General features: G+C 45.5%; 1 protein-coding gene across 5 annotated transcripts in view; it reads right to left on the reverse strand.

The window, feature by feature from the left end:
* Positions 1–23,127, reverse strand: part of VAV3 (vav guanine nucleotide exchange factor 3) — a 192,485-nt gene that overhangs the window by 157,554 nt on the left and 11,804 nt on the right. Inside the window, exon 1 of one of the 5 annotated variants that reach the window (XM_035537548.2) lies at positions 14,838–15,113. The exons of 1 other annotated variant lie outside the window; for it this stretch is intronic. In XM_035537548.2, coding sequence (XP_035393441.1) covers positions 14,838–15,050 — 213 coding nt within the window. In that variant the 5' untranslated portion in view covers positions 15,051–15,113. Of the gene's footprint in view, positions 1–820; positions 1,585–3,146; positions 3,426–6,214; positions 6,481–14,837; positions 15,114–23,127 lie in introns of those variants that run through there. 3 more of the 5 variants (XM_035537552.2, XM_035537551.2, XM_035537553.2) reach the window with 3 other exon arrangements.

The following is a 23,127-nucleotide window of genomic DNA, read 5'->3' on the forward strand; positions in this document are numbered from 1 at the left end:
TAAGCTATAGCAATGTCCAGAAAGCCTAAGTTTGCAACTGATTGTTTCGTGTTGTTCTATTTTACTGACTAGTCAGCAAAATACAAGAAAATGTAAATAAAATACAGCACGATCCTGGACCAGCTCCTGTCTTCTAAAAGGCACGATAGGTTGGTGAGACAAGAAAGCAGGTGGAGATTAGAAAGAACAACAAAATCAATATATATGTAGTTTGTAACTGGGAATTTATAACAATGACAGATTTTCCTCTGCCTCTGTATGGAGATGGTTCTCAGCACAGGGGAAAGAATAAGAGTTATTTTCAGACCAGTGGACATGATAAAACTGCAAGGCCAATTCTCCCCTCTGAAGCCAGATAAGCAGGACAGCAGCATGGAGTCTTTGTAGCAACAAACCTGTCCGTTTGTTGAAGAAAACAGTGTGAACAACTACACAGAAAAATGATTTAGTAACGTCATTTTGAATGAACCAGAAGTGAGGTTATGTGAAACAAAGGCAGTAAAGAGGCAAGACAATTAGAATAGACCCTTGCAACTAGTTCTGCGGCTGTATCATTGTTTTTATTGAAATCCCAATTGCGGTGTGTGTGTTTTTTCAGAAACTAGCCTTTCTCCATTTATAACAGTTATGTGCTACTTCTGAACAGCTGTTAACAAAGAGCACATCAGTTCTTTTTTTTTTTTTTTTTAAAGGCAAAAAAAGGGTAGGGACCTGAAGTATATAGCTTAGTTATTGAATGTTTGTACCACTCATTCATTTCTAAATGAAACCATAGGAGCAGCCACGTGGGTATTTTCTACACCACGGACTGGAAACTCACAAGGCTGTGACTCACTGTTCCCCGCCGAGAAGGGCTGTGCCACACACAACTGACCGTGCTGACTGATCCTCCAAACGTGACTCACGGGTCTACCAAAACCCGGGTCGAGATGCACCACCAGGCTCAGCGGCTCCATTGCAAGCCGCAGCATCTCGGTACGTCTCCTCGGCAAGCTCTCCTGCAGCCACTCTGCTCACACCTTCCTGCTGCCTCTGAAAGCCTTTGCAGCTCAAGACAAACAAGTTAACCTAACATATGCTGAAACCCAGTCAAGTTACATGCTGCCAGCAATGAGCTAACTAAATTTGCTCTAAGTCCATTCTCTGTAATTCACCAGGAAAGCTACTCTAAGGATAACAGGGGGACTTACAAACTGTCCACATCTTAGCTGTCTATGCAGTTCTTATCCACCCATCCATTTACAGCAGCAATACCACAGCTAGGAGATGCAACTTCTCACACTTTTTTTTTTATTAACCAAAAACACAAGTAAAAACAACAATTGGATTTTAGGGGTAGTATTTATCAGTCTATATAAACAATAAAACAGTAAATGTAACACTAGATGATTTCACTTCATTTTTGTAAATCACAAGATCTACGTAGCAGGAAATGGTTTTAAACCTCAGATTTTTAAACTTTTAAAAACTTAGAGAAACATTCAAAGCACATTTATAGGGAGATCAATTAGCATGACTGCTACTTGAGAGCAGAGCTGTGAAAGTAAGTATTTGAGGTCAATCCAAGCTCTAGAGTAGAGAGCAAGTCTTACATCTTCCGATTCAAATGATGTTCCCTTTTTAACCCCTGTATGCCTTGCCACTGCGGCTGATTTCTGATATTTTTTTTGACACCTGCAGAGAACCAGTAAAAAAATGAATCGTCCTACCTCCAGTTCTGTTTCACCAAGTCAAGTTAGTGCCCAGTCTGTCTGCTAAACGCAATTATTTCCTGAATGCAATAGAGGACACTGAAGAACACATATAGGAAATCCAAGGACCTCCAAATGCAACAACATAGAAATGACTTCTCCTTTTTGTCAGCCACAACTGTTTTGAAAACTTTGATGATTTTAAAAAAAAATCATGGCCATTTCAATGCCAGCTGAAAAAAAAAAATGAAGCATCTGCCATTCATTTATTTCTTCCTTACAGTTCTAGGAAGACTTCTACCTCCAAAAATAGTTTTAAACAATCCTAAGGCAACCAACAGCATTATCAGGAATACAAAAGGAGTTGACATACTCCAAATAATTTTTTGAACAGAAAAACCTACAATGTATTTGGTAATGATGCACCTTTACAGTGCATCTGCAGTCACTCAAGTTCTTTAGTTTACTTTTGCCTGCAAACATAAGCAACCTTAAAATCCATATTATTTCAAAAAGGTCTCAGGCACAGACCGAGATGCAGCATTACTTCCCAAAGCACAGAAACACTTTCATGAATTCATAGCCCACTCCTAACATGTCTGTAGACAGGAAAAAGGATATTCAACAGAAAACCTGAGAAAACCCCACAGAAGCAGCATCAAGAATTCAGTGGAACAGGTCAAAGTGTAGATGACATGCGGGATAGCATCCCCCCAAGACAAGGCGATTAGCATCATCACTGCCTTTATGCACAGGCGGAAACTGATGAGACTAAGCACATCGATAAGTGACTACAGAGACACGATAATGGCTGGAAACTAACAGGATTAAATTAAAGAGTACTTCAATTTTTAAAGGAACTTCCCTAGTTAAAAATCACTACTACAAAAACTTTGAACCTGAAGAAACAAACTGAGGTCTGAATATACTAAGAGCTTCTAAGTGATCTCCAATAAAGTTATTTTTAACTTTCCATCTAACCTGATTTCTCCGTTTACTGATTTACAGTTCCCATGAGTCATCAAGGTAATCCCTCAGGGACACCGCCCTGTTGGAAATCCTTTGACAGCTCAGAAAGTCCTCAACCACAGGAAGGCCAATTAAAATTCTCAAACTATTTTCTATTGTTTATTTTTCCAAATAGTCCTCTCAGTTCCAATCTGGCAAGCAGAACTAAAATTGTCACCTCTATCAGCTCCTGAAGAGCAAGTGGAGCTCACTGGAAAAGAAAAAGAAACCCTGGAGACGGATGCCCAACATGAGAGAGCTGCACAATGAGCGTGCCGGCTACCAGGACTGGCAATTTCTGCCTTGCAAGCAACACAGAAAATCAATCTAAAAAAAGAAAAGTGGTTAAAAATAACCATCATTCCCAGCCCCAACTGCTCCCTCAGGACCCAACCCCAGAAAAAAAAATAAACAAAAAGACCCAAGCACTGCCGCAGTGGCACAAACCTCCCGAGCGTGGTGGGACAGCAGGAACCACGTGGTGCTGCCTTCAAAAAGAGCAGTTTCCAGCAGCAGTGCCCGATTCACCTTGCAGACTCCCAGCTCCGGCTTCCATCCTCATCACCCCCCACTGGAGTGCTCTGCCCCATCATCTGGAGCAAGTAGGAAGAACAAAGCAATTTTGGGGACGCACTCATATATGGTGGAGCCTCTGGCTGCAACAGGAGGGAAGCAGCTATCCTTTTACCGGTTATCACCATTTATGAAAATTAATCACTGAAAAGCAGTTTAAAACAGCCTAACGTGAATTCTGTTCAAGTGTGGCCTGGTGTTGGTGCGCTGAACCCCCTGCCTGTGCTTACAGAAGAGCACAGCTTCGACGCGAGCCCTCCCACCCGGCACCCACGCGGGAAGCGGCATCCGGAGGGGACGCACTCAGCCACGCAGGAAACAGATTTTAGAGGATCTGTGGAGAGATGAGGCCAGCAGGACAAGAGGGCAGGGAAAACAGCTGAAAGGAAGACAAAGCATCAGGAAAGAAGCTAAAGAGGAAACAGATGCACCGGAGGGATGAGAAAATACTGGGGCTGGTGGGGGCAAGGCAAATGAAGAAGGTGAAAGTACCAGCCCAGCACGAGGGTGGAGGGAGCAGAACAAGCTGCAGAGCTGAGATGACTCAATGTGAGGGAGAAGTAGAGACAAGAGGAAAGGAAAAATCCCCCCCTAAAAAAAAAAAGACCTGTCAGAGCAATGCCTCTTACTAATCACAGAGCAGCCAGGGCACCCAGTTACAATAAGTGAGATCAAGCCACCTGAGTCAACGGAGAAAAATGTGAGAAGTAAGGCAGATTGAAGAGAGGTTATCACTACCAGAGCTGACAGGAAAATGAAATATCCTACAGTAATCCTAACACTTCAAAATCTGCTATTTCAGATCAAGATGAAAGGCATGTTCAAGTGCAAACTTCAACGTGACTTCACTGAAACACTGAATTTTAAGGTCAAACTAATGATACTCAGCGTGAAACAGGAAAAACTGAATACTGCATTTCTTTTCCAAATAGCTTAAAGAACATCTCTCAAGAATGACGTTCCTGCAAAACCTTCTGAGGTTTGATTTTCTTGCAGACCTGCTCCACTACAGGTTTCACAAACAACATGAAACAAAACCACAGCTCCTCACTAGAATTAAAATGATGCATCACTCAGGAGTTAGATTTCCAAAAAAAGATTTTTGGGAACAATTCCCCAGGCCTGAACTCCCACAGCACAGAAATGGCAACCGAGTTCTGAGGTGGAAAGACCAAGTCCTTAACTAACGGCAACCACCACCAGTGGGTGTGCGCAGAGAAACCCTACTAAACACCAGTTCTGCCCCAAAGGGGAACATTTCATCCCTTGGTCACTGCTAACCCCAGGCCACATGATTTCATGGCCACCATTACACTGCTGATAGAAAAAGGACCTACTCCTTCCAGCCCGTGCCTACCAAAGGGTGCTAAGAGAGAACATTACAAAACACACTCCTCGTTTCAGTTGTGTGATTTTTTTTATCATTATTATTTTTAGCAGCTATTTTCTTATATTTCTCCCATTCGAAGAAGGCAAACAACTTACGATTTCTTCAAAAAAATGCAGGAATTCTATGCCATTGTAATTGGGAATCCCACACAGAACTGCAAGAGATCTTTTTTATTCCTTAATATTTTTAACACTAGGCAGCAAGTCATGTTCCACTTACTATTGCTAAAGCTTTGTGCCCTTGAAACAACATGATGCACTATGGGGCTTACGAGCTACAGAAGCCTAAATTCTCAGAGAAGCGAACACAGATGATATAAATTAACCAGATTTCCCAGGGGTCTGCGAAGCTGCTCAATTACGGCTCGGCAGGTCCGGATCTGAAGCTCTCTCCAGGCTGCTGCTCTGGAGCCTGCCCGGCACAGGAGAGCCGCCGCTCAGCTGCCCGCACAGCTCGGCTGCTCCTGCCTCCACCCGTGCCCTCACCCCCTCACGTCTGCAAGTCGCTCAGGTCCTCGTCAAAGGCTTTCATCTCTGCCAATCAATTTACGAGGGTCTTCCGCAGGAACGGGAATCTATAGGACTGATACAACTATAGAGGCATTACAGTAGGATTACTGGAGCCGCTACCGTAACGCTTCGTAAAGCCTGCAAAGAGACTGCAGCTGCCAGCATGTTCTAAGGCACAGTCCTTCTAACTAACAGTACCACTCAAAGACACTGCTGGGAGGAAGAAGTGTGGAATTTAACCTCAGCTTTTACAAAGACTGCCACCTGCTCAGAGTATTTCATGGTGAAATCTGTGGCCTCGGCACAGCCCACAGGAGACACACCACTGTATGCAGTGCTGCCGGGCACAGCAGCAAAGTGACTGAACACAGGCCCTGAATAACTTGCTCATGGCTACTTGCAGCAATTCACATCAATTCACATCTTTCTGGTGGATAAAAAGCACAGCAGGACATAAGAGGGACCAGACAGAGCTCACAAATGGCTCAGGTGAGCCCCATTTAGGGCTCCCAGCTTCCATAACAACTCATGACATTTACACACCTGTTAGAGCCCACTTGATGTCTGAACACAGCCTCTGCTTTTTAAAATGCTCTAGGAATGTCCTAAAACAGAGAGCCCTGTGAGGACAGACATCCCCAGCAAGCTCCCTGGGCAACGCCAAGCACTATAACTTCATGCCAAGCTTCCCAAAACCTGAGAGTGATCCACAACAAGCAAGACAAAAGGAGAAGCAGGTGGGAAATCAAAGCTCAACAGGATTGTTCAAAAAATTTTAAATAAGCAATTGCCAGTTCAGAAGTACACTATACAACCTGAAATGCCACCTCACTCTGTCCAGAGGGTAAACCACTAAAAGAAAGTGAAACTTAAATGTTCCCTCACTCAACTTGGTGCAATTTAGCAAAACCAATACTGCTCTGAAATGCAGAACTTAAGCCTCAAAGAAGCATGAAGCGGTTTTCAAAATATCTGCCTAAATACAAATTATGTTCTCAAAGACTGCAGGAAATTGTTTTTCAGCCAAGCAGACAGCTACTGACCGGGAGCCCAAAGGCAGCAGCATGCAAGGGCACTTCCCAGTCTGTCTGCTGGCTCGAGAGCTGAAGGAGCTGCAGGCAATAGCTTCAGCGTCCTCGCTGGTGTTCTCTACTTTCCACTTGTTCTCCCGGATAAAGACGTTCAAAGCTTTAGCTAAATCCTACAGATATGAGTAGGATGATCAGCGTTCACCCTGAGTTACAGCTCACATGGTAGGACTACGTCATCACTGCACCTCCACCCAGAGAGGCCTAAAATCTGCCGGGCACATTCGTGCAGCAATGCTGTGCACCTCTACCTACTTAACCAACCCCACAACAGAATCAGACGCACTCACACATCCCGAGGAATTCAGAGGGAAAAACAATATGGCCACCCTTAGCTGATATAAGGCACTACCGCTATGTGAAGCAATAGTTGGGGAAATTCACAGCCAATCCCTAGAGTATTTAAGTGTAATTTACTTCTACACTAAGCAAAACAGAAGAAACTGACAGCATCCTCGTAGCCTGTGCGTTATTACCGTATTAATTTAGAGTGTGGGCAGTCAGTGTTTTAGCACCAGGTTTCCTACCTGACAGTGAAGCCAGGCTGCTCTAGCAGTCAAAGGTTGCAAGGGCCAAGCTCTAATGATTCTGCTTTAGTTTGCTGTAAGGCTTCTTCTCACGTCTAAGTGATGTGAATGTAAAAGCCACCAATGGTGCAAGGTATCCTAAGCATAGATTACACAATGCATAGCCTTACATAACTGAAATGAATGAATAAATTTGATCGTATCAAGGATTAAATGGCACATCCAAGCATTTTGGCAATACAAATCATCTTACCCTGTTAAGCTTCACCAGTTAAAAACACGCTTTAAAAACACTTTGCTTTGGTTGTGGAGTTGGGTTTTTTGTTTTGTTTTTCAGATAACGTTGTTATAGCACCAACGTCAAATACGCATTTTGTTTGTTTCTGCAAGACAACCAAACCATGTTCCCTATATCACCTAAAATACCTTTCAAGTGATCTTTAGAGGAGATAAAAGTAGCAGAAAAATAGGTAATGGCAGATTAACCAAATATAAAACAAAATTCTGATTAAAAGTAAAGGTAACTTACAGGTCCAAAATACCTATATCATAAAACAAGATAGCTGCACGTCATTTTCCCAATTCTGTTAGTTCATACTTGCAGGTCTGCAAGTGTTTTAAATGAGTGGCTTTCATACAAATTGTGATGATACTGCTATATTACACAATTTGTGACTAAGGTTTCATGTTCTGAGAACACAGAGAATCAAATATCCTGTTAATAATCCTTCTGTGTTTCATGTTACCAACACATTCACTATTGTCATTTAATACAGGATGAAAGAAAGGGTCATTCACTTCCATTTGCCTGAAGTACATGTTCTCACTTGACAACATACTGAATCGGAGTCAGCAGCATTCACTGAGCTTTGAGGGAACATCTTTCTCAGAAACATAAAAATTCAAAACATTACTATAAAGATAACAGTTTAGATTACGCTTTATATATTGCAAACAGCTGGTATTTTACAATGCCTGAAGTCTTAAACTTGTCAAAGCAAAGTAAGAGGAAAGGAGAGGTAGCTCCAGATGATGCTGAGTGAACTGGAAAGCACAGGGAAAAAAATGATAGACATTTTGCCAAAGTATACATCAATTCATACTTTTCCTTGTGAAACAATTTCTGAAGTGCTGAAATAACACAGTATAGGGTAATGGGAAACACTATTGTGGAATATTATGGAATAATATGGAAATACTATGATGCTGCTTTGGAGCAATAGGAAGGGAATTTAAAAAAAAATCAAAGGTTTTTGGTGCAGGGGAGTCGTTGGTTGTGTTTTGTTTGAAGAACTACAACCTTAGCATTGGGAGGAGCAAATTCAAAAACTGACCCCTTACAGAGTATCAGGCAATAAATAAACTTCAAGGTAAGACTGCCAGTGACCGAACAAACCAATACATCTTCCTCTGTACTCAGAGGTCCCCACGCAACGCAGGGCACGAGCCAGGACCTCCCTGCCTGCGTCCGGCCACGAGCCCCCTCTTTCTCGGCACGCAGGAGCTGACTGCAGCAGACTCCCTGAACCCCTCAGGCAGCCAGCACCACCCCAGCAGAGGACACTCTCTTCCCCTGCCCAGCTCCTTCACCACACACAAGCAGTGGTCCTGGGAGCCCTCCCTGCCCATGCCTTACCAGCTCGTAGCTGCTGCCACCAGCCCTCCTCACTAACGCCGCCCTCGCTCAGCTCAGCCCGCGCCAGGAGCTGCAGCCTCTCGCCCTGCAGCCCTTTCCCTCCTACCCCTCCGCACTGCCCTCTACACATTCAATCTTTACACCTACAATTTATTAAACTCTTTTGACCCTCAAAGCAGAGGGGGAAGGACGAGGGCGAGAAATCCACGACCCTTTATCTTGCCCAGGCACAAGCTGTACTAAGGCACCCCGACACCCAGTGCTGCAGTCCGGTGACAGCCTCCTGGACATGGCAGAGCCAAGGCAGCACGTTACAGAGCGAAGCAGCATGCCGTCACTGAACGATGATCCCGCTATCATTACAGAACAACACGGCATAGCCAAGACTGGTTTTCTGCATTTAACGAGGCATAAATCTTAAATCCTACTTTCAGTCCTCTCTCAACATCCCAAAGCATCTCACAGGCTGATACACCTTTAGATCCATCTCCCGGCTCTTCCTGACCATTCTCTCCAGTGCATACTAGTTTCTTCTCATTGCTTCCTCCTACTTCTTATACACCCTTTCTCTCTCCCCTTGAGCGCTTTATATTGATTCTTTTCTTCTCCTAAACAGTCCTTCTTCCCACTACCACAGGCACCCCACCTTTGTCACATGGAAATAACTTGGCTTCTCCCCCGTGACAGAGCAGCACGCCACGCACAGACACTGAGTGCAATTATCTGCTGATAACCAACATTACAGCATCTCTGAGAAGAAACCAGTACGAATATCTTTCCTATTAATGCATTACACAGCTCCCAGCCCACTAAAACTTTGTGCAGGAGGTGACATTTTAGACAATTCTTGGCAAGATGCATATTCTGCATGTAATACCTCTTAGATAAATATAGCATATAAAATAAGCTTTACAATACAAATATAGCACATCTGCAGTCTTCCCTTCCCCCCGCAACCAAAAATAATCAACCTGAACCAAAAAATATTATGGCAGTTTTCAAATATTATTTTCTCCATCTTAAGGTAAGCAGAACTACCTACAAAAACTGGGTCACTCGCTTTCTGTCAGTGCTTTTCTTAGCACAAAACAGAGGTCGTGTTAAGGTTTTGCTTTGAGGAGATATTTGTTCAAAATATCTTATTTACCAAGTCCAACCTGCAGAAGATGCACATATGTATGTATCATATGTGTGTAACATATATCCCCTATGGATAACATATATCCCCTATGGATAACAGTTCTCCTTCAGATGAATCATTGAAATAAGGTCAACTGTTAAAGACACTAAGTGGGCTGATGTACCAACAAAGAAGCAAATAGATTGAAAAGGTTGAAAAGTTCAAAAAAATGAAACCAATTACACTGAACATACAGTTTTAAATAGCTCCAAGGCGTTTGTTTTGTTTTACTCACACTCTTATTACGCCTATAAAAATGGAACCAGTTCACAGATTGTTGTTCAAGCCCAAGAGGTTTGGCAGTTTCAGAACAACTCTCTTAATCAAAATGCATCTTTGTGGGCCTTCCTTAACTCAATAAGCTAGCTGCTACCATAACTCTCACTGTGTGTTTGCTTGTTATCTTGCACGCCAGCTGTCTCTATAAGATCTCTCTGCCCCAGGAAAACAGAGTGACACCCCGTGACTCCTGGGAAGGGCACAAGCACCACTCTGGATCTTTTCTATTTTCTCACTCAGCTCTTCTGGTCCCCCCCGGAGCCCAGCCATAAGTCGCATCCTCATGCGCCGAGGTCAGCAAATCCACTTACACCCCAGCCTGCCTTTCAGGCAGGGATTCACAAACTGGTGGCGCAGAGTCAAGAGATGCTTCCAGTTTGCTCCTTCGCATGTGATAAGCCACGTTTGATACCCGATACTTGACATGCTCTCCTAGGCCAAGATTTGGAATAAAAAAGCAAGTGGCTTTTTCTCAGTGCTCAGATGCCACCCAAAAACATCACACAGATACAACGATCATGAACTTTCTTGCACTACACGGTCACATCAAATAAATAATTCCCTAAAATTAGAAGACATTTGAACTTGTAATACAAACTGAGGGATGTTTTGTTTATTTTTATTAGAACAATAGGAAATAGTTATTTTTCATATTTAACCTGTGTCAACATCTCCTTTAGTGAAGTCCCATGCCAGTATTGCACTAAGTACAGTTTTCCTGTTGAGCAATCTCTCATAAGCTAACTAAATGCCTTGCAAAAACTATTTCAAAACTAGTTTACAAAGTATTAAAGATAGAAGATAAGCATTGAACAGATGACATCTTCTGCAAATCCATTGTAATCCGCTGATTTAGGTTTTAAATTTCTGTTGATAAATTATTCAAGTTCTTGTATGATCAAGATGAAACGTTAGGATTAGTACTCTCTGTTATGGATCACTTCTATTTCTGTTATTTTCCCCAGCCTACGTTATCCACGAAGAGGCATCTGGGCACAGTGACTGGCTGCGGTGAACAGCTCCCACAGAAGACGCCGCCGCTGCATCCTCGTCTCACCGTCACCCAGCACTCGTGCTGCGCTTCAGGGGAAGCCTGGCCACGCAGCAGCATGCCACTCACGTCTCGGCAACCTGTTTAGCACATTCCCTCTTCCAGCTCCCTTCCTGCTGGCTGTTTCACTCTTCACATGGTAAAGAGCATGCCTGCAGTAAGACTGCTTTCACAATCCCAGAAAGGAAGGCCACTACCAGCTCTCAGGTCTCAATCAGACTCCCCTATAATTGGTTTTCAAGCCCAGAAGACATTATGTGATCTGTCTTCAGAATTACCTTCGCTGATTGCACACGCACTGGACGGAAATGACAACTCGTGGTGCTAGAGCCCTTCAGAGGTCAGACAGTGAAGTGTTCTGCAGCCCTGACACAAGAGCTTTTGCTAGAGGCCACGCGCTGCTGGCCTTCTCAGTCATGGTGAAAAAAAATGGACGAGAAAGTCCCTGAAGCCAGCAGCTCCCATTCTCACACACAGCCCACGTGCCATTTTTCACACACAACCAAGCACTGTGCCACGCCAGCTTCTAAGGCGGAAGGCAGGCAGCGTTCAGCTGGAGACCCAGCGGTGGGAGATCCATTAGCACAGCAACAACCCTGCTCAACTGAAGCAACAACTTGCTTGTTGAAGCAACGACTCCTTCATGAAGGCGAGGTTCTGGCTTTCCCATCTGAGGCTTGCTTTCTGCATAACTGACTCAGTCAGCTTTGTTCTTCAAAGGACAACTTGCAGTAACCAAATGTATTGTCACAAACACAGAAACGCAGGCAGCAACAGCCAACATCCAAATAGCTTCTAAATCCCTTGTTTTGCCATCTAGAACCACGGCGACACTTCTGTTACACAGGCATTATCTCCAAGCAGGCAGAGGGGCTGAATCCACGGCTTTCAGGTGCATCAAACAGATCACCCCTGAGGACAGCTGTGACAAAGTGCGTGGCTGGTGGTGGCACCAAGACATGCAGTTCCTGCCTTGGCCAGACCATAAAACAGACCATACCCACTGCCTTTAGGTCAGGCACGTGTCTGTGCAGCAATATCGGGCACCACAAGCCTGTTTCTGCCCCTGCCCTTAGCACCGACAGCAGCTCAGCAAGCAGGGCTCCTGTTCCACCGCACGAGGCCCCCCCAGCGAGAAGCAGCCTCTGCAGAAACAACAGCAAGCACAAGCCCTCTGCACTTCAGATGTTGCTTTTAATGCGTTACCAGGATCTACAGAGCAGCGCTGATGAGCATTACAGACATCTGATCTGCCACATTCACTCTGAAACAAAATAAACATGTAACGAAATGGAAGAGACTCGGCTCTCCCGTCAGAGCTAGCGCCTACTCCCCGGCCCGCCTGGGGCAGCACCACGCGCTTTCCTGTTCTTCAGTGCTGGTGACTTCAGAACTAGCCCCCGAGCCATGAAAACTTGGTTCACACAGAAAGGCCTGATAAATGTCAGCAGCAGTACAAGCTAAGGCACAAATCAGGCAGTCTACCTCCCATGAGACCCATTCGTGGAGCATTCATCCACCCTCTCATTCTCTGGTTTTATTGCTCAAAAACTGCTGCAAGAATCCCCTGACTGTTCTAAGACTGCGCAGCACAAACAGCATCGGATCATGGCGGAGGGAAACCATAGCTCAATTTTAGAAGACCGCACGGAAGGGCCACGCGAGGTTCAAACAGCTCAGCTAAGCAGTACGGAAGCGGCAGCACATTCAAGCAGGCTACCTGATCAGAGGCTGGGACCATTTGCATCCCAATGCCACATCTGCTCTGGCACCCCATGCCTCCAGTGCCCATAAATCACTGCCTCACAAGGAACAGAGCATTACCTAGTGTTTCTACATGCCCCTGAGATCCTACGGTACACCAAACACGACAGTTTATTGACAGGTGTTATTCTGACAAAAATCACTAAGGCTCAGCTCTGCACACCCCAAGTAGCTCAAAATTAATCATCTTAAAGCCTCTGAGAGTCAGCATAAGTTATTGCTACGCTGTCTTTACAGTCTCAGCAGCAAACTACAAGCAACCTGCCGAATTTCACCCAACTACATTTTTAGTGACAATATCTGAAATTCTCCCAGAACGATTCTTTCCAGCAAAAAGCACCTCCTCCAAGAGACTTTTCATTAAACCCCCCAGAACCTCACAAAGATCAACAAACCTTGATCTCACAGAAGACGAAGGTAACAGGAAGGTAGGCTTAGCCACTACAGGTTTCGATCCAGCAACAGTTCCCTGCTTGCAAAGGTGGAAGCAGCGCAGGGCAGAAACACACCCCTGGCGAGAGCAGCCGGCAGCACCGCGGAGCGCAGGTTCCTCGGGCACTCAGCAGGCAAGGGGGCAGATGTTGGGGCTGGGGAAGTGTCAGTGTCCACGCTATGCACATATAGAGCTCAAGTTCAAGCTATGCATCATAAATAATCCAAGATCTCCAACTACAAGCCATAGTTCAAAAGCTCAAAGAAGTAAATACGAACTTTAACAATTCTCAATGTGCTCTAATCAAGGAAGACAAAATGTCTTGATACTCAAAAGAAGCAGACCGCCAAAACTTTTATTCATCAAAAATAAAATTAAGTGATGTTGGCCCAGGCAAGTAGCATTAACCTCTAATTGCAGTTGATTCAATTAGCTATCCAAATAATGCTCGGTAATATCGTGAGGCCACCTTTTGTCCATTATAAACAGGGCAGGAAACCACGTCCAACAGTTCATATGCAAATTATAGCTCTGCAAGCTCAGGTGAAAAAGGGTCACTTTGGCAGCAATCTAACCATAATGAAGACACAAACCAAGGCTCTGGCACAGTTTATCAAGTCCTGATTCCCTCACGGGGTTGGAACAGTGCACAGCACGTGAGAACTTCCCCAGATTCATTCCATTCACGTCCATCGCCCTGCTCAAGTACCAGCCCCACGTGCCCAAGCCCCGGGAGGCACGGCAGCTCTCCGTGGGGCTGGGATACCCATCCTGTCGCCCAAACCCAGCACCGTGGCCTGGCAGCTTTTGCCCTGACTGGCTGAAGCGCCTGACGCTTTTTTTCCCCTTTTACACTGACAGAAAATGGCACTGCGGTGGTAAAGCGCAGATGTCAGAAAAGGGAATTAACAAGCCAGAAGATAACTAACACTGTGGGTAAACACAGACAAAGAACGTTCCTCCTAGAAGTACAAAATGCTTTTTGCTGGCGTCCTAGACGTGAATGCTTTTACACGTACGGGAAGGAGAGTTACCAATGTGAGCTGTTACAGCGTGCTGGCTGTTTCAAAGCACACCAAACACTTCCAAGTTCAGTCCCCCCTCAGCCATCTGCTCGCATCCCCGCTCTCAGCAGCGCCATAGGTGTGCGCGATGCCTCCGCAGGAAGCCCCGCAGAAGCCTCCTCTCCCTGAATTACCAGCATCCCCTCATCTCGGCACCCGAGACCGGCTTCGAGACAGCCACAAAGCCCGGCTCCTACCTAACAAAGGCACCCGGCAGCGGCCGCCCGGGGAGCCGCCGTGCGCCCCGACCCCCGGGCGGCAGAGCCAGGGCCCCCCGGCTCCGCTCCGACCTCCGCCCGCGGAGGCTGAGGCCGAGGCCGGGGAGGCCCCGAGGCCAAGGCGCGCCCCGGAGGCCGCCCCCGCCGTGCCGCAGCCCCGTCCCCCGCCCGGCCCGGGGGCAGGCAGGCTGCCTCCCCGCCCCGCAGCCCTCAGCGCCCCCCGCACGCACGGCCCGGGGTCGGCCCGGAGGAATTAGGGAGGCGGGGATGCTCTGCGGGCTGCCCGCCTCAGGCACCGGGGAGCACGGGAGCCTTACCCCCCGTCCTTCCCCACGGCGGGGGAGGGCAGCGCCCGGCTCTCCTGCCACGGGGGGGTGGCGGGGGGAACGAAAGCAGCCCCGGGACCCCCGAGCCCCCCGGCCGCACCTGGGACATCTGCGGGCGCAGGTTGATCTCCTTGAGGTTGATGGAGTGGCCGCGCAGGTTGTTGAGCAGCTGGCAGAGCAGCACGCCGTCGCGCAGCGTCTGCGCCAGGTCGAAGACCTGTGCCGTGTCCCAGGTGACCCGGTGGTTGGGCGGCAGCACCTTGCAGCTGATCAGCCACTGCCCGCACTGCTTCCACGGCTCCATCCCGGCCATGCTGCGGCCGCCCCGGGCCCCGCGGCGCCCTGCCGGTGCCGGCCCGCTCCCACCGCCCCGCTCCGCCCCGGGACCGCCCCCGCCGGGCGGAGCCCACCCGGCACCGGGCCCCGCCGCCCCCCCGGGCTCCAGGAGGCGCTCGGGCAGCGGCAGGGCTCGGCCTCGAGTGGAAATGGCAAAAAATGAAGTTGGCCGCACGCAGAGCTCTCCCCATCTCCGTGTCAAAAGCCAGCGCTGCCCTCCTCCAGCAGCGCTGGGGACTTCTCAGAAAGGAGTCTCTTAATAGGATACAAAACATCTTCCCTTTTCTATTAAAAAGGCTTTTTTTAATAACCAGAAAACACTTCAAGTATTATTAATGTGCCACTCTGAGGAAAAAAAACAATCCAGTGTGAGAAAGCCTTCCAACAGCAGAACACAAACATGATTATCCACAGCTATCCCTCATTTTCATGCCTCCTCCCTTAAAAGCCTGACACTTAGCGCTTTCTGAGCAAACTAACCCCACAAAAGCTCTTAATAATTTCTTCAAGAATTAATATAATATTTCTGGGAATGGATTTCAAAAGCTGAGGCCTAACAGCCCATCTGTATATTTCAGCTGTTTTAAAATGCTGCTTCACCTTTTCTGCAAGTGACAGGCCTGTTGTTCCAGGCATTTTCATCAAGATCCTGGCTTGTATCAGGAATAGTGTAGCCAGCAGGAGCAGGGAGGTGATCGTTCCCCTGTACTCTGCTCTGGTGAGGCCGCACCTCGAGTGCTGTGTTCAGCTTTGAGCTCCTCACTACAAGAAGGACATCGAGGCCCTGGAGCATGTCCAGAGCAGGGCTACGAAGCTGGTGAAGGGCCTGGAACACAAGTCCTGTGAGGAGTGGCTGAGAGAACTGGGGTTTAGTCTGGAGAAGAGGAGGCTCAGGGGAGACCTTATTGCTCTCTACAACTACCTGAGAGGAAGGTGTGGGGAGCTGGGGGTCGGCCTCTTCTCACAGGTTACTAGTGATAGGACTAGAGGGAATGGCCTCAAGTTGCACCAGGGGAGGTTTAGGTTAGAAATTAGAAGGCATTTCTTCTCAGAAAGAGCAGTCAGGCATTGGAACAGGTTGCCAAGGGAAGTGGTGGCATCACCGTCCCTGGGTGTGCTCAAGGAAAGGTTGGACATTGTGCTTAGGGACATGCTTTAGTGGATGACATTGGTGGTAGTGTGATGGTTGGACCAGATGATCTGGAGGTCTTTTCCAACCTTAATGATTCTGATTTTCCCCACTAGAACATGCTGTTAACCCTGGATCGGGCACAGAGGTCTGCCCGCCACACTGTAGGGCAGCTCCCCCCAGAAGCAGACAAACCAGTGGGATCCACCACCCACGACACCTGTGCAGTCACCCAGCAGACAACACATCAGCTAGGTGTGACTTGCCACTAATTAGAAGGCACAACAGCTGCTGCAGGACATGGGGCACAGTGTTTGGTTCCTCACTAGGGAGGCACAGAGCCACCAGCAGCTAGCCTGCTCCCCAAGATGTCCCCAGCTCTGACCGAGCGCACAGGGAGCTCACCCAGCTGCTCCACACAGGCCAGGCCAGTCAGAGCAGAAACCCCCTTTTGCACAACACAAACCTGATGTGGCAGTGAGAGGGTTTTGTGTGAGCAAGAAGAGGGATCCTCAATCCAAAGTATCAGTGGCGGTGCAGCTGAGCTTCAAATCTTCAGAATAACCTGCGCCCTGGAGAGCACGACCCCTGTGTGGGTGGTGTCTCCAGTTCCCCTGCCCCGATCCCAGTGGCTCCCTCGGCCGAGCCCACCTGTGCCACAGCTCCTGGGCAGCAGGTGAGCTTGCAAATCATCAACAGGAGGCACAGAGCCGGACCGCCCACAGCCAGGCAGAATTAGAGACAACTCAGTTCCTTCCTGACATCAAACAGGACTGAAGTTAACTACCTGAGATCACTTGGTTATCACCGCCCAACAGATTGAACATCAGAGCAGTTTGATCAAGAATACAACAAAGCACTGTCTCATAGTAAGATTTTTTTTTTTAATCTGCAACAAGTTAAACACAAAATGGCTCGTGAATAAAAAATTTGGTGGTGCCCAGGAGCTATCCCCACTCAGACTGAGGACATACGTAACGCTGAAGCCAACGCAAAAGGCAGCAAAGTAAATAAATGAAAAACAGAAAAACATCAACACTGTTATCTACACCCCCACTTCAGCTGCCTGCAGCCGGATCAGTGATACAGCAGCACACTCAAGGCAGCATAAGCTGTTGGGATGCTTTTGCAGAAGTACAGAAAAGCAAGCACCATTCTGATTTATAAACAAAAAAAAAAAAATACACTTCAGGCAAGTTTCTCAAATTGATAAAATCATTTTACATGGTTTATTAGGAGCAATCCACCATTCCTTAATCCAAGCTTCCTATCACTAGAATTTGTAGGCTTTAAAAGCAGTATGTGGAAGCAGACATCTTATAAACCTATTTGGGGTTTTAAATTGTTTGTAGGTCATAGGCTGTTACACTGAAGCGTAAGAACTAAATTACATTCAAAATACAAAATACAGCAGAGGAACAAAAACATATCGACCAAGTGCCATTCCTGCAGATATATTAAGATTATGTAGCTGGCCATGCTTAGTAATGTCAACATGAACGCATTGAAAGGGGAATAATAAAAACAATCACTGAAGTAACCACTTGTGCACTTAAGTGGAGGAAACTCTTTTGTGGGAAGCATTTGGCTGTCCACACCTGCACTGAGTGTAGCTTATCAACAAGGACACCTTGAAGCTTACTGGAGACTCACATGGAGAAGAATCCATGTTTCTAAATAAACTCAAGAAAACCAGCTCTGCAAGAAGTTGTGTGCTTGAAAGGAGGGAAGGGTCAAACAGGTGAAATTCATGGTCAGCACAGCCTTGGTAGAGCAGATGCTCACTGCTGACACAGTGGATGTATAGGCACACATTCCCTTTCCTCTTGCAGTACTTCTCCCAACCTTCCTCACCATCCTACATTGCCCACAATCATTTATTGAAGGGTGTTTGATTTTTGAATTAATCCTGAATTTGTTTGGGTCCAAGAGCTACTTTGACATTGACAATTTTTGCTGTTAACATATGTGAAAAAAAAAAAACCACCACCATAACTAAAATATCAAGTACTTCAGATGAACCACCTGCTGAAGACATACTGAGACATACTGGAAATTTGACTTATTTGCATCCTGGCTTCCTCCTCATACTCCAAAAATTGCCCAGTTGGAGGGTGCTCCAGATGGATAGAGAGCCCAGTTTAAAAGTCACCTCAGCCCATTCCCTCCACTAGAACAGACTGACGCTCAAACCTAACATGGAGGTCTCAGTTTAGGTTGCTCAAAAAAGCTCAAATTATTTTACATACCTTCTTTCCCCCCTTAACACATCAGGAAACCATTCACTGAATTAGTTCATCTTCAGATTCTTAAAACAAAACCAGCAACATTAAGGACTTGCAGTCCTGCATTCAAAATACTTCCAGTCAACTACATAAAAATAAAAAAAACTATTAAAGAGCAGCAAGTCTGAAGAATTGTACAACAAAATGCACACAGAAAGAACTCTCGCATGTTTTTTCTCTCCTTCCAAGAGAGAACTGTCTCTTTGCTGGAGACATCATAAATTTGTTGCTTTTACTCTTTACCCTGTGCTGCATCCGGTGAAGGTGGCGACTCCAGCTCCTTTCTTGTTACTTTATTGAGAGGAACTCAATTAGTTTTATAAGCTTTATCATTTCTGGCTCTTAAAGTTTTCCTGTCCTCTGACAATAGCTCAAGTGCATTTTTGAATAACCCAGAGAAAGCTGGGCAAGCTGAAGTGAAGCACTGCCCTCGTTTGTGGGTACTAAATGCCTGCGTGCCAGCTGAGCCAGCAGTGAGCTCATGCTCAGCATGTCTCAATTAGATCCACTTAATTATACTAGTAAGAAAATTCAGTTACATGCAGTTTGCAAGAGAACAGAAATATACAGCCTTTGTCTCAGACGCTTGTATCGTTATCCTGCTTGAAAACGCGCCGGGCTAATGTGGCTCCTGGCCAGAAGCTTCCCTTGAACCATGCTCTTTTTGGCTTGAAGTGAATAATCAGGAGGTGGACAGACTCCAGCATTTCTTAAGTAGCCTGCTCATCTTGCAATAAAAGTAAATGAGGGTAAGATCGCTGACCAGCATTCTTCAATAATTTGCCTGCCACTTAAATGAATGTTGATCAGGATCTCCCGGGTGCACCAGGCTCTATCCAACTGTGACCGGCTCCAGTCTCAGAACTACTGCAGAAACTTTGTGGCAGAAAGAAAAGCAGTGCTGCTTGATTGTTAATTATTTAATTGATTATTAATTAATTTTTAATTGTCTTATCATGAAAAGTCTTACACTAATCGGAGACTTTCAGAAAAATAAACATTCTAAATCAATATCTGAATTTCAGCAAAGCACTATACATTGCTTTAAAAAGACTTCAAGTTTGCATGGAAAGAATAGTGACTTGAAATCTAAATGAAACACTGAAAACAAAGAACAATAACAAATAAAACAATAAGATGAAAGGATGCATGGAACTGAGCAGAACAAGAGCTGGTATTGAATTCACTTTTCAGTAGAGACCTGAAAGATGCAGTCAGTCAACATGTGTAAACATGTAAATAGTTATGAACTAGGAGGAACTGTCAATGCCATCTGACACCAGATGAACACCAAGATACTGGTTTTATTACAAAATTGCCTGGATACTCAAAATGCATTTGAATGTTTAAGAAACCTATGAGTATGCAAGGGAAGATCCATCTAAACCAGTCAATGTTGAAGTGTTGAAGGAGTCACGTGGGCTGCCTAGATCTAACAGTTACCTACCAATCATCTGAAGACATTGCCTTCAACTCTACTTCCCCTGCCAGAAATCTGCTTTCCACTGAAGTCAACAGAAGCTTGATTTCAATGGGTCCAGAATCTTTTGTTCTATTCCTAATACACAACATTTGATTTCTAGAAACCAAAACTTCACCTTTCTAAAAACCATTCATACAAAAGGAACAATGGTACGTCATCTGAGCTGAAATGGGTGGAATATAACTGTCAACATGCGGTCATGAATTTTATAAGGAAAACAAAGTTAGGAAAAAAAATGAATTTGTTATGTAGTACTTTACAACATTTTTGAACAAAATATCAAAAGGCTGGTGTCTTAAGAATCCAAGCAACTTGAAGCAGTAAAGAAAATCGTCACCTTCCCTATGTCTTAGTAGGTCCATCTCTATCTCCTCTGACTTCACTGATGCCTCTAAACAATATTCCCATTTCTTACCCCTTCCCCTATTTTACCTCCATTGCTTGTCTTCCATAAGTTGTTCTCAACAGTCTGATGATGTTTTTAAACGCAAAATCAGATCAGATGACAGGGTTACAGGATGGTGAAAACACCTCTTTTCACTAAAGATAGGAGGAGATGTAGACAAATGTACTTTTCACGGTCCCAGATGACAAGAAAGTGATATTTTTATGAAAGGTCAAGGTGTTCAGGTACGTGTAACTGAGATATGAGTGCAGAATGCTACAGATTAGCAGGAAGTAAGCCCTAAGGCAAGGAAAAATAGTTTCTGTTTGTTTCCATAGTTTGTTCAGAACCCCAAATCCAGGAAGATTTTCCTGCAGCTTTGAATGAAAGCATCAATTGCTGGAAGAGATCTGAATATAAAAAGGTCCAGGAAAACAAAAATTTCTACCTAAAGCTTGGAAAAAATCTGAAAAGCACCATGCATGAAACGTCTACTCAAAGAGCAAAAGAATATTTGAAGCAATGTTTATAACTCTATTGCTAATAGAATATTATTTCAAAGTTAATAGTATTAGGCAATTGAGTTTTTCATATCCTACAGTCAAAGTTCACCACTAGTCTCTAATCTCATGCTGTGCTAACAACTATAGTAAATAGGACAGTCACATATAATCTCAAAGACACTGTTCCAGTTATTCCACCTACAGTGTTAGACCTTTATTTACATACTAATCTATGTTTGGCAAATGAAAGTTTCCTTTTATGCTCACAAGTCAAATATATTAATGATTTTTAACTGCAAAACTGCAGAATTTATTTTTAGAGATGTCAGCAGGCAAAGTATTTCTAAACACTTCAGTAGGCAGCACAGCTTCACCTCTAATGTTTCCTGTGCTTGTCTCTCCTCAGGAATAAAGAATATAAATATTTCAGAACACACTGCTACCTACTTTGTTAGCCTCTCATAACGAGTGTACTTGGGCACTGCTCATCTAATGAAGCTGGGCCAGTGCTAGACTGCAGATCAGCAGAGGCTGAAGAATTCGGGGACTCCTTATTCAGTCCATAGGGTGGTATTTGCACTACCAGGGACAACGGCACTAGGCTAGGGCCTGCACCTAATCGATGCCATTAACCCTGGCCTACAGTTCAGAAGAATAAGCCACCACAAGAACAAGATACAAATCTTGAAAACTGGCCTCTGAGTGTGTTGAACTTCCATTTCAGCAAGTTCAGTTTTAGACCCCGCTCCCACAGTGACAACAACAGACAAAAAGTGTCTTTTATCTCATGGCCATCGAGTCCCACCCACTATGCTGATATCAAAACTTCCCCAACCCTGGCTGAGAAATATTGCTCAAGATAAAACTATCCATGTGAAGTGATGATTTAGAAACAAAGGTTTCAGTTCAGGACTGTCACATGGAATAGTGTCAGAACCAAAATATGCTGCTCTCACCATATCAAAAATAGTGGCAGGCATCTGCCAACATAAAGCATTACTCATCTGAAGTCCAAGTGAAGTCTGGCAAGTTGTAAAACTATTACACCCTCCCACCTCTTTTTTCTTATAGTGCCCTTAGCACTGTACCAGGACTCAGGTAAGAGTGAAGGTTCATTACTGGCTCCAAAAGGAGCAACAGCTACCTCCTGCTTGCTAATAAACCTGTGTAGACCCAGGCGCTCTGTAGGCTATTATCTCACCTACGGAAGAGTGAGGAGTGCCAGAGAACAGCTCTCAGAAAAAAACTGGTTTCTGGCAGGGGGGAAAGAGGCAATACTCCCTTACACAACGCAGGTTATTCTGAAAGCACAGGGAATAACATATAAACACAAGCTGCCTTAAGAGCATGACAAGATAATGCAAGCAACAGACAAAGACAAAGGTATGGCCACCCAATGACAGAAGGATAACAGCTCTATCTACTACAGAGCTGATTTAGTAGACAAAATTGAGAAAATGCCCTTTCCAAGCACCCCTGAGCCGTCCTCCCATTTTTGTTCTTCCACATTTCCTGCAGCCAGCCCTTCTTATGACGTTGCATCTTGTACGTGACGCTCAAACAGGGAAAGCTTACAGCACCCAGGTACCAGCACTTCCCTCAGCCTCTGTGGATGCCCACCACACAGGACCCTGGCACAATTTTAAATGCAATTAAAAGAAAAAAAAGAATCTATGATATGATATCAAAAGGTTACATATCCAAATTAGATGAACCCATGCCAATATTACAAAGCAAAGGAATAACAACGTGCCAGCAAGCGACAGAAGGACACAGGTACAACCAGCAGGAACTAATCTTCTGCAAAGGCTGCCAGAGCTGCAGCAAAAGCCAATGCTACCATCGCACAGTGTTTTCCTGTCCTCCAAGCCCAAATTCTGCAGAGTTGTACCTGCTAATTCCTTTCACAAGTATCTGCAGCTACATTACCTGCTTCCTTGGATTTACAATGAAGTTGCATGAACAAACAAACACAGGCAGGATTATAGCACTTGAGTTGTTGGCTTTTCCCTATTTCCCAGGGAGGCACCAAAGGGCAGATGCAGGCAAAGGTCTGGCAGTCAAGGCATTGTGCTGGATCCAAGGCCAGGACAGGAACCCAGTGACCAACCACCAAGCACCCACCCCAGAAGCCGGGCAAAACAGCAGCCAGCCCCAGAAGCCAGTATTTAGTCTCCTGGGAGACTAATAGTAGCCAGGTGGCCCAGCCTGCGTTCACGGCCAGCTGTACTAAGCCAGCCAAACTCACCGAGGTTCCTGGTGGTCTGAG

This window comes from Cygnus atratus, chromosome 8 (assembly GCF_013377495.2).
Source record: "Cygnus atratus isolate AKBS03 ecotype Queensland, Australia chromosome 8, CAtr_DNAZoo_HiC_assembly, whole genome shotgun sequence".
Classification (NCBI taxonomy): domain Eukaryota; kingdom Metazoa; phylum Chordata; class Aves; order Anseriformes; family Anatidae; genus Cygnus; species Cygnus atratus.